Raw genomic sequence first — 12,752 nt, 5'->3', positions numbered from 1 at the left:
AGTTTAAGGTCCTCTTCATAAGGTCAGTTAGCTCAAGGCAATCACATTCTTCCCAGGCCTCTTAAGAAATACTCCAACCCCAGAAAAGGCCCTTCTTTCTGGTATCAGGAGCCATGGTCCAGAAACACAAATCCAATAGAAATTCAGCCATTTACCTCCCAGATCGTCCCCTCCCTGAAGTTCTACCTAGAGCAGGAAAAAATAATGAAAACACTACCTGCAGTCACAAATCCTCCAGTTTCCTGTCCAAGATTTCATATTCCCGTAAAGATACCCCCCAAAGAGGAAGTGACAAGGGAGGGGCACACCGGGGGCTACAGGGACTAATTAAAAAAAAAAAAAAAAAAAGGGTTCTATTTCTAAAGTTTGGTGTTAGGCATACGGACATATAATTTAAATTTTTAAAAAGAAAGATACCTTCCTTTTTTGTGTGTTTTTTTTGTTTGTTTTTGGCCTGGGTGCTTCATTCATTCCCCCATATGAATTAGTAAAAATGTAGCCATTAGCAACTTCAGTCAATATATACTAGACTCATACTTTAGGAGGACAACCCAGTTGACAACCACAACAGTTTCTACAATAACAAAAGTGAGAGATAATACTGACATTTGGGTCACTTCAAGGAAGTTCAACCCTAAGATATATTCCCAAGGAAAAACATATACATAAAAAAGCTATGTAAGAAGCTTTTAGAAAATTATTACTATCCTTTTTGTAAGTACAAAAGCAGCATTGTTTTTTTATCAAAATATCTCATATATCCAGAGATTTTAAACCATAACATCTGATCCAGATCCATAATTAAATCACACCTGTAATCCCAGCACTTTGGGAGGCCAAGGCAGGTGTACCACAAGGTCAGGAGTTCAAGACCAGCCTGGCCAACATGGTGAAATCCCATCTCTACTAAAAATACAAAAATGATCTGGACATGGTGGCACATGCCTATAATCCCAACTACTCGGGAGGCTGGGGCAGAGAATTACTTAAACCTGGGAGGCAGAGGTTGCAGTAAGCCAAGATTATGCCACCACACTCCAGCCTGGACAACAGAGCAAGACTCAGTCTCAAAAAAAATAAAAATAAAAATAATAATTAACATTTGTTCTAGACACCACTGCTATTCTTTAACCATTATTTTTAGCGTCTTAAAAATACTAGGCCAGGTGTGGTGGCTCATGCCTATAATCCCAGCACTTTGGGAGGCCGAGGTAGGCGGATCACCTGAGGTTAGGAATTCAAGACAAGCCTGGCCGACATGGTGAAATCCCGTGTCCATTAAAAATACAAAAATTAGCCGGGTGTGGTGGCATGTACCTGTACCTGTAATCCCAGCTACTCGGGAGGCTGAGGCAGGAGAATCTCTTGAACCCAGGAGCGGAGGTTGCAGTGGGCCAAAACTGTGTCACTGCACTCCAGCCTGGGCAACAGAGCAAGACTCCGTCTCAAAAATAAATAAATAAAATAAAATAAAATAAAATTTATAAACCCTTATGAAATATAACACATAAATTCAGAAAAGTACATAAAATATAGAGATATACCTTAAGAAGCTATTGTAAATTATGTGCCCATGTAACCACCAACCTGGTCCAGAAATATATTCCAGCCAGTATCCAAGAAGCTTGCACAGATGTACCTTCCAGTTCACACCTCCCTACCTCCCACCTAGATGGACTCCTTACCCTACCCTGTGTGTAATCACCTCTTTTTTATTGATAGTTTTACTGCCCAACTATGAATCCATAAATAAGTGTTTCTCAGTTTTCTTTTCATTTTTGCCCCCCTAAGAAGCCTTTTTAGAAGTTTTCTTCCTAATTTTACCGCCCCCGCTCCACGGAATTTTAACACCACAGATAAATCGTATATCTGTTTATGTTCTGTGGCCCTTTGGAGGGCAGCAGACCATTTTAACAGCTAAGATTGTTTTCACTTCAAAGGTCAATTTTCACTCCACTGCAGGTGATATTGTCTCCACTAAGAATGCATGCCCTAACCAACATTAGTTTTACCTATTTTTGAACTCTATATAAAGGAAATTGTACAAAATAGGTTTTGGAGTCCAGTCTCATTTACAACTGTGTTCAAGATCCACCCATCTTGTCCCACATAGCTGTAAACCATTTTATAAACACCACATTTCTCCATTTTATTGGAAAGAACACTTGGGTTTTCTGTTTAGGGCTATTATAAACGATGCTTCTCTGAACATTCCTGTGTCTTCTGGTACTCCTAATTACTCATCTCTTACAGAGAATATGTCTACGAGATTCTTGAATCATAGGGTATGAGTATCTTCTACTTTACCAAATTTTTTTCCAAAGCACTTGTACAAATATACGCCCCCCCATTGGAAGTATATGGGGTCCTGTAACTATTTTCTTACCTTAAAAGAGAAGTTAAGCAAAATATATTCTATGCCTTCTTTTTCTTTTAAGATCTGAAGATCACTGTGCAAAGGACTATCAGGGTCAACCCTAAGAATTACAAAACAAAAAAACAGTTCAAATAAAAAGTTAAGAGATTTTTTTTTAACTAAACTCAAAAATGAACTAGTCTGACAGCTAAAATAGAGCACCTAGGGTAAGTTCCAGAAAGAGAAGGTCTAAAGCTGCTCTTTATCACCAGGAAAAATAGAGGTCACTATAGCTTCCAGCTCCTTGGGAATAAATGTCCAAAAGAGACCATAATACTCTAAATCTAATCTAATAAGGGGTTCAGAGTTTGCAGTCATTCTAAAGGAAAATAGTCACATGTACATAATTTTCTTATTAAACTTATATTATTAGCCAAAGGGTTCAAGGAGAAAAGTTTGCCATGGACCGAACTACAAAAAGTTAAATCACTAAAAAAATCCGTATTTTTCTACAACTGTTCTATATATACAGATCCAATTTGAGTCCCATCTCCCCGCAACTTTTTTTTTTTTTTTTTTTTTTTTAAAGAGACAGGGTGCCTCATTCTGTTGCCCAGGCTGGAATATAGTGATACAATCATGGCTCACTGCAGCCTTGACCTCTGGAGCTCAAGATCTTCCTGCCTCAGCCTCCTACCACCCCCAGTAGCTGGGACTACAGGTGTACTCCACCATGCCTGGCTAATGTTTTTTTTTTTTTTTGTAGAGATGAAGTCTTGCTATGTTGCCCAGGCAGGTCTCAAACTCCTGGGCTCAAGAGATCCTCTCACCTCAATCTCCCAAAGTGCTGTATATATTTCAAATATAAACTAGTTAACACAGTCTCATGAAGTTATTAAATATACTTTTGTTTCTAAGTTCCCCTGCTCTAACTCCATAAAACACTTTATCCCACAGCTGGTCCTTCCTTTCTGTCCTTCCTCTTTCTCACTTTTTTATTAAGCCTCAGAAACAGCTCATTTAAACAATCTAAGAACTATTTCTATAGAAACAAGGTCTAAAGTTCTAAGTACAAGTCATAGTATAAAGGTATCAAGTTAGAAGTAAAATAACCTCCACTGTGATAATCTACCATTGTGAAGGGTGGGTTAGCATTAAAAAGTCACTTACTTCTGCAGTTTAACATGCCAGTCATATAAACTGTCATTTATGAGTTCCACTGAATAAATCCCTGTTAAGATACAGAGCATGTTAGCTACTCTTCATTTGATCATATAACTATTACTATAGTATAAATGTATAAACTGAATAGTCAACAAAAGCTAGGAATTTTTCTCTTAAAACATGGAACGACTAAGCTATATAGTAAATATTACACCACTGCAGCTGAGTATCTTATGCCCTTAACAGATCATTACAGCCATCAATTGAGAAGATTCTTTAATGAGTTGAAAAACTGCTTACCATTTAGTCTGACTGAAAAAAAAAGATTATGCAAAATCATAGGTACTTAAGACTTTTCTTCCATGAACATACATTTCTACAAAGACGGAATCCTTCTACGTATGTTGTTTTATAACGTCTCTTCAACTTTCAGGGACATTTTTCCAAGTTAGTATACCTAAATCTATTCACAATCTTTTTAATGACTTTGCAGTAGTTTATTTTATGGATATGCTTTAACAAATTCCACCCAATATCTGGTTTTTTCCCTATATAAACAATGCTGAAACAAATGATTACTTAACATTTAAAAATAAAACCAGTATTCAAATGTTTGTGCTTTATTAGGTTTCTACAGATAAACTTTTAGACTTCTTACACAAAAAACTGTAAGGACACCCACAATTCTAATAAGTCAGAAACAAGTTTGGCTTATCCTGCACACTACAAAGCAAGGGTTTTTCCTTGTTTTTATTTTTTTAAGCAAGTTCTAATTAATTTTGATTTGTTCATACTAAGAATTCTTGAATGGGTCATAATGCTTTTTTTTTTTTTTTTGGACAGTCTCACTCTTGCCACCCAGGCTGGAGTGCAGTGGTACAATCTTGGCTCACTGCAGCCTCCGCCTCCTGGGTTCAAGCGATTCTCCTGCCTCAGCCTACTGAGCAGCTGGGATCACAGGTGCCCGCCACCATGCCCGGCTAATTTTTTATTTTTAGTAGAGATAGGGCTTCGCCATGTTGGCCAGGCTGGTCTCGAACTCCTAACTTCAGGTGATCTGACCACCTTGGCCTCCCAAAGTGCAGGGATTACAGGTGTGAGCCACTGCACCCAACCAATGCTATCTTTTCAAATTAAAGTTTGGCTCATTATTTAATACTATTAGAATCTGTAACAATATGAGAATTTTACCTCTAGTTACGACAGATTCCATAACATTCAAGTCATAATGAGTAAGAATACTCAAGTCAAACAATGAAATAAAAACTTTAAAAACCTACATATTTTAAAGGTAATAACATAACTATCTCTACAATAAGAGTCGATTATCTTGCTTTCAAAAATGGGGGGGCGGAATCATAGAAATCAACTTGGCAATCATTCTCTGTACAATGAAAGGTATTACTCTTATTTACTTTCCAAGCAATATTGCTCATGCTTTCGCCAGAAGATAAAAATACATGTAAGAGTTCACTCTTTTCAAGAAGAGGACAAAATTCCAATGGACTTATAAAAACATTTTTTAAAAATCCGAAAAACAAGTAAACTCATCCTATTTTACTCTTACATCTTTTGGAACTTGATTGCATTTGAGTTTCACATTCCTAAAATAAAGCTAGTAAACATTTCCATTTCTGTCCAGTTTTAAGAAATGACATTTATAATCTGACAATAGAAAAGAGCAGAAGAACCATAAGGAGAGCAGGGATCCAGAGATCCTTACCTGTTTTATAACTCTGTGATCTGTATATGTCCCTGAGCTCTTTCATAAGTCTATCTGAAGCTTGCACTGACCCAGACACTGCACCCTGAAACACAAAAGCCACTGTTTACCAGGGTCTGCTGAGCTAAGTAAAGATTTAAGATATTTCAACCTGATCTAAAAGATTACAGCAAAAATGGATCACCGTTCAACTTTTTTTTTTTTTTGGAGATGGAGTCTCGCCCTGTCGCCCAGGCTGGAGTGCAGTGGCGCAACTGCAACCTCCACCTCCCGGTTCAAGCAATTCTTCTACCTTAGCCTCCCAAGTAGCTGAGACTACAGGTGTGCACCACCACGTCCAGCTAATTTTGGGGGGGTTTTTTGTTTTTTTTTTTTTTTTGGTGGAGACGGGATTCCACCATGTTGGCCAGGATGGTCTCAATCTCTTGACCTTGTGATCCGCCTGCCTCGGCCTCCCAAAGTGCTGGGATTATAGGCATGAGCCACTGCACCCAACCTCAACATTTTAAGAAGTAAAAAAAGTCCAATTAAATGAAGCATTATGAAGTTTCAAGAGGATATAAAACTAGGCACAAGTCTGGTTCATTTCCTATTTCTTATCATCTGAAAACCTCTAGCCAACATGTTCTCACCACCATGGACTCCACGATAACAGAGAATTCAGTATGAGTCTATTCCAAACCCCAGCAATTACTAAAAGACACTCAAGGTGACACATTATTAACTAAAATACAGCTCCATTCATTAAAAAAAGTGACTTCATAAAAAAAAAAAAAAGATGTTAAGTCATAAGACTACAAGCAAGAATATTACACAGATGGTCTAGTTCGCACATTAAGACACTGAGAAACGTGTGTCTACATGCGACTGGTTTTAGTTTTTCAGAGCAGGGACATCTCTAAAGATGAAAACACATCAATATCTTATCGTAAGACTAAATATAAACGGAACTATTTTTTGGTCACGTGAAATTAAAGATTTTAAACATTGCACTATACTTTGAAGGGGAGGAAAAAATCAAGTTTCCTAGCTCATTTCATATCTACAAAATAAGAGAAGTTTTTCCTATCTCTAAAATATGAAGAGTACCTAATTCACATGGTGGCTATGAAGACTAAATGTGAAGACATATGAAGTATAAAGTACTTGGCATAGTATCGGTCATGCAAAGGTGTTCAATAATTTATAGTTGTTTTGACTATAACTCAAACTGGAATTGATCACAAGACACAAAGTACAGTTATCATTAATTCAAATGACACAAACTTTGTTTTTTAAGTAATCAAGATATTGGGGCCTGACTAAACTTCTTTGCTCTACTAAAAATTATAAATTAGATTAATATAGAAATAAGATTGAAGGAGGGAGAGTAATCTACCTGTTTTCAACATTTGGCATCTACTTACCTAACAATTCATTCCCTGTTTTCGGGAACCTGTGCCCAAGACAAACTAACTGCTACACAGATTTCATGGAGTTGGTCAACAGCTCTAATATAAGGCAGGAAGTAGTAAGTGTTCAATCATTTGATGTTTCCCTACTCTGAACATTTTATATATATACACATCATTTTCATTTATTTTTGATAGCAATCATCCAAAAGGTATGTACTATCTAGCCGTATTTTAGAGTTGAGGAAAGTGAAACCATAAAAGGTGTGTTTGTCACCAAACTCAGTGTTCTTTTCACATCCTGCTGCTTCATGTAAAAGAGATATTAAGTTGTGGCTGGGCACGGTGGCTCACACCTGTAATCCCAGCACTTTGGAAGGCCCAAGCAGGTGAATCACTTGAAGTTGGGAGTTCAAGACCAGCCTGGCCAACATGAGGAAACCCTGTCTCTACTAAAAATACAAAAATTAGCCAGGTGTGGCGGTGCACACCTATAATCCCAGCTGCACGGAAGGGTGAGACAGAAGAATTGCTTGAACCTGGGAGGTGGAAGCTGCAGTGAGCTGAGATTATGCCACCACACTCCAGCCAGGAGACAGAGAGTGACTTCATTTAAAAAAAAAAAAGATGTTAAGTCAAAAGAGAAAAATTACTTTTGGTTGGGTCAGAGTAGGACAGACCAAAGTCTCCTTCACCAAGGAGAAAGAACTTGAATTATATTTTGTAGGAGAGAATGAATTTGAATATACAGATCCCATGGGAGGAAGGTAAGCAGAGAAAACAGCATAAACAGGCCGGAAAGGGGCATGTACAGGGATCAGCAGGTGGTTCCAGGATGTGAAGAGCAGATGAACAGGGTAAAAAGTGGCTATCCATAGATAAGAAATGTAATCTACAGCAACAAAACATATGACTAAGGCTAGGCACGGTGGCTCTTGCCTGCAATCCCAGTACTTTGGGAGGCTGACATGGGAGGATCGTTTGAACTCAGGTGTTCAAGACCTGCCTGGGCAACACAGAGAGACCTTATCGCTACTAAAAATAAAAAAAAACTAGCCTGGCACGGTGGCACATGCCTATAGTCCAAGCTACCTGGGAGGCTGAGGCAGGAGGATTACTGGAGCCTGAGAGATCAAGGCTACACTGAACTATGTGCCACTGCACTCTAGCCTAGGTGACAGAGCAAGACCCTGTTTTTAAAAACGTATGACTGAGTCCACCACTAAGGCAGGAATGGAGGAGGAGGGCAGCTGAGGTGGGCATGTTAATGAATTGCCTGGTATTAACTATAATTATTTAACCACAAAAGTCCAGGTTCTACATATCTACACACACTTACATTTAAATGGTCTTGCCTTTGAGTCTTCCTAATTTTCTCTAATATTGCCAAATTTTCTTTTTCAATTCCTTCATCCTCTGACTTTTTCCCACTAATAGGCTCTTCTTCCTTCATCTCATAGTGATCTAAGTCTTCTATATCCTGCAAAAAGAAGAAAAATGTTAGCTTATTCAAGCTATTTTTCTTCAGCAATTTCTTATGCCAAAATAACGTTAAATTACTCTTGACTTAATGAGGGACAAGAAACAAAATATAGCTATTCTATGGGGAGAGAGAAAAAGCCCCCCCCATTCCATTCAAGAGGCTCCCACCTTTTATATCCTATATTTTATTTAAAAGCTAGACTCTGGGTAAAGCAGATTTAAAAGCTTTACAAAATCATAACTATTACCAAATAAGCCATCTTCTAAATCTCCTATTAAGAGGAACCTTTAAAACAGTTTAGCAGCAGGTGTCAAGAACCCAAAGTGTTCCTAGTTTGTTCCAGAAACTCAACTTCTAGAATTGTATTCTAAGAAACTAGTTTAAACTGTAAACACTAATTTAGGCATAAAGACACCTATTTCAACCTTGCAACCACAAAAAAAAAAAACACAAAATCTGCATGTGCAAAAATAGCAAAATATTAAGAGGCCACTGAAATACTAACATAGCATAATTTCTCCTGTATCGAAAAACTTTAAAATGAAAATAGAACACAAAAAAGAAAGAATTTCAATTATGCTGAAATAAGCACAGAAAAAGGAAGACCAGAAGAACTTATATTGAAATATTAATTTCAGTTAATTTTAGTTATCTCTGGAGACATTTAATGCCTTCCCCTAATTTCCAAGTTTTATGTAGTAAGCATCTATTGACGTGTATAACTAGAAAAAAAGTTAGAAAAAGAATTTCATCTCAGGTCCTCAGGAGGCTGAGATAGGAGGATCATGTGGGCTCAGGAGTTTGAAGCTGCAGTGAGCTATGATCATGCCACTGTACTCCAGCCTGGGTGACAGAGCAAGACTATCTCAAAAAAAAAAAAAAAAAGAAAAAAAAGAATTTGAATACCCCTAGACCAGTATCTTTATTCACATCATTCTGCTCCCTCCTTTCCCATACTATTTGTTCTTACACATATATAAATCTATGCAGAATTTAAATCCTAACTTTTTGCAATTACCTTACTTCTCTACTTCAATTGCCAAAATCTCTAAAGGAGTAGTTTATACTCATCTTGACTTTTTTCTTTCCTAAGCAGGCTAATTCACTGACTTCTAGACCAGGTTAATGACTACCTTCTATCCATTCAATAGGCCTCCTTTTTGGTTTTTTTTATTTTTTTTTTTATTTTTTGAGATGGAGTCTCACTCTGTTGCCCCGGCTGGAGTGCAGTGACAAGATCTCGGCTCACTGCAGCCTTCACCTCCACAGCCTTCTTTTTGGAATGCCATCTCTTCAAGCCCTATTAATGTTTTGTTCTCACTCAAACTCTGCCCATGACTCCATACTTCATGGAGCTCCCTTCTCCCTGTGTGCACCTTTCAGCACCAATCTTCCATCCTACACGTTTTTCTCACAATTCTCACAAATGCCTTTAGCCTATATTTCCTCCTATACCTTCAACCTCAGTCATGTTCCCATCCACAAAACTTCTTTCCCTGAGTATTAATCAGCACATCCCAAACAGAATTCAACATTATCTTTCTAAAATATCCTCAGCACACTATTCCGTGCTTAAGGCCTTCCTATCAAAAATCACACCAAATAGAAACACACCTGTCTCGAATTCAAGACTTTTAACCATTTGCCTTTTCTAGCCAATCTTGTTTTTTCATGACTTCAACACATCAACACTCCTTCTCAAAAGAAAAGTATCCAATGAACCCAAACACACTATGTCCAAGGTTGTTCTGAGCCTCTTCCCATATTATTTTAGGAGCCTAGAATATCTTCTTTCCAACTGTCCTAATCTGACATCTCCAAAGTCCATTCTCCTTCCTTTCTAGTTTTCCCTCAATGTTGCAGCCCCTTGTTTATTACCTTGTGAGGGGAAAAAGAAAAAGTTCATGAACTTTAGTACAATGGCTGCTTCATGGTATACTGGACCCACAGAAAAGGTTTAACATTTTCATGCAGTTTATTCCACCTAAGCTAAACTGCATAAAAACATTAAAACAAATTCTTATTCTAACTGGACAATTTTAAGAGTATTTTACTCCCAGACTCATAAAACAAGCCTATACCCAGGAACAGTGGCACACGTCTATAATCCCAACACTTTGGGAGGCCAAGGTGGTGGATCACTTGAGGTCTGGAGTTCACGAGATGAGCCTGGACAAAAGAATGAGACCCAATCTCTACAATAAAAAATGTTTAAAAAGCTGGGCATGGGGCACATGCCTGTACTCCCAGCTACTCAGAAGGCTGAGGTGGGAGGATTGCTTGAGTCTAGGAGTTCAAGGTTGCAGTGAGCCACGATCACACTACTGCACTCCAGCCTGCGCCACAGTGAGACCCTGTCTCAAAAAACCAAAACAAGTCTACAACACTGCTTCATTAGTTCTGAAGCATTCTAAAAGTATATTTTAGATTAAAAATTTCCAAATTAAGAAAATAAAAGCATACATTGATTATAAGACCCAAAACAGAAAAAAAAAAAATTTTTTTTTTTTAAATCAAGATCATGGAATCCATATATCTTCTATTTGGTCAACGCAGAAACAAAGATCTTTGCTCTGAAGTTTGATTTTAAATGCAAGTTTCAGAGCTTGAAAACATCTAAAATTACATCCATGACTGACAACTGGCCTAAGCTCAATGTCTTTGGAATGAGCTCTACTAAATTTGCTATGATTTAAATGTGCTCCCTCCAAAATTCAGGTGTTGGCCAATGTGATGTTAAGAGGTAGGACTTTTAAGAGGTGATTAAGCCAAGAGGGCTTCTTCCTCCTTAATGGGATTAAGGCCCTTACAAATGAGGCTTCACACACTGGACTAGCTTGCTCTCCTGCCCTTCTGCCTTCTACCATGTGAGAGGATGCAACAAGAAGGTCCTCAGACACCAAATGTTGGTATCTTGATCTTGGACCTCCCAGACTTCAGAGCAGTGAGAAAATAAACGTCTGTTCTTTATAAATTACCCAGTCTCCAGTATTCTGTTAAAGTAGTGTAAACCAGATTAAGACAAAATTCATTGATGATTTTTCAATGAGAGACAGTTTCACTACTTCTGGTGAGTAGTCCCTAAAATGTTCTCAAATTCTCCTTTTATGCAAACGAAGTTTTATAAACTCAGTAGTTCCTCTTCCTAAATATAACCAAATACAGATTAAGTAGTGATCAATATTAAATATAAATATAATTTTAGTGCTAAATGTTAAGAGCTTTTGTTTTCCAAGAAATCAAATCCAAAGAATTCAGATAAATTTCCTCAAAGGCATATCATTAAAGGTAAAGCCAGAGTTGGGAAATTATATTCCATTCCAAATACAATGTGCTTTCAATTATTCCACATTAATAGCAGTCTATAAAAAAGATTTAAGAATTACTCAAATGTTCAAAAATGAAGACACTTATAAACTCTTATTTTATATAAAATACCTCTACTTCAGCCATCTCTTCTTCTTCTTCCTCTTCTTCTGAAGTCACTTCTTCTGTTGTCCCATTCTGAAACAAAGAATGAATCTGCCACGGCTACACAGAACAAATATGCACAGGCTGAGTACATTAAAGACTGGTGCCATAGCTTTAGGGACAAACTCTCAACCAACCGTCACTGCAGTCCCACTACCAGACAGTTTATTAAAATTAAAATGTTTATCTTTAAATCCAGCTTTGACTAACAAATAAGGTATCAGCTTTTAAAAATGAAACAATTTTGAACAATTCAACTTAATGGATGCCTCAGGAATAAAGAAAAGCAATCAAATACAAAGCAAAACAGAAAAAAATGTTAAAACATAATCTAATTTAAAATAAGAAAACATTTTACTTGTACGGCTGTGTGCCTAAGATCAATGGCTTATTTAAAATAAAATCTCCCAAACTACCGATTCCTTAAAATAGCTACCTTTTTAACTTTGGAAAGTCTGAATTATTACATAAATTCAATTGGCTTACATTTTGAAAGGTCAGATGTGTTATTGATAGACATTTCACAAAACTAAGAATTATGAAATGACCTCACTAAAAAGCAAATTTTCTTTTTAAAAACATTTTACTACAAAATACTTCTCTACAAGACACAACTTATCAATTTACAAAATTTACAATTTATCAAGTTCAGAAATGAATTTGATGGGGTTTTAGGAAGGGCCTTCATATTCATTTTTGGCAAAGTTCAAAAGATAAGCTTCCTGGCCAGGACACTATTTATACATGCATCTTTAACCATGAAGGCCAGTTCAGGTTAGAACACAGAATATGTAAAAGATCAAGAAACTAGGATCCAGAGATCAAGTAAGACCAACAAAGGTCTCAGCAGTATCTAAGCATCTGTTATTAGATACTCTGATGGAATAATTCTCAAGAAAAACAAACCCATGATTACAGAGGGTATTAGAACTCTTCTGGATTAGTCAGCTGGAGAATTCCATGTAGATAAACATACCTATGCAGAATTAATTTGTATTTCCTTTAAATCTGCATCTCTTTAGACATTGTCTTCTAAAAACTAAATGGAAAATGGAAGCAAGCAGCTTCCAAAATGTAATTCTCCCCTTTTTCATTTCCCTAAATTGTTATATTCCAAGTCAAACTATTCTGGGTATCTAAAGACTATATACCTAGCCTAAAAGT

The 12,752-nt window shown here is 37.0% G+C and overlaps 1 protein-coding gene across 1 annotated transcript in view; it reads right to left on the bottom strand.

Moving 5' to 3' along the window:
- Positions 1–12,752, bottom strand: part of UBE2Q2 (ubiquitin-conjugating enzyme E2Q family member 2) — a 57,332-nt gene that overhangs the window by 20,826 nt on the left and 23,754 nt on the right. Inside the window, exons 4-8 of the mRNA XM_011982662.1 lie at positions 11,562–11,621; positions 7,974–8,114; positions 5,244–5,328; positions 3,527–3,587; positions 2,387–2,477 (exon numbers count right to left, since the gene is read on the bottom strand). Of these exons, the coding sequence (XP_011838052.1) occupies positions 2,387–2,477; positions 3,527–3,587; positions 5,244–5,328; positions 7,974–8,114; positions 11,562–11,621 (438 nt within the window). The remainder of the gene's footprint in view (positions 1–2,386; positions 2,478–3,526; positions 3,588–5,243; positions 5,329–7,973; positions 8,115–11,561; positions 11,622–12,752) is intronic.

Source organism: Mandrillus leucophaeus, unplaced genomic scaffold (assembly GCF_000951045.1).
Source record: "Mandrillus leucophaeus isolate KB7577 unplaced genomic scaffold, Mleu.le_1.0 Scaffold241, whole genome shotgun sequence".
In the NCBI taxonomy this organism is placed as follows: domain Eukaryota; kingdom Metazoa; phylum Chordata; class Mammalia; order Primates; family Cercopithecidae; genus Mandrillus; species Mandrillus leucophaeus.
The sequence above is the reverse complement of the archived record's forward strand: the minus strand, read 5'-3'. Positions and strand labels throughout refer to the sequence as shown.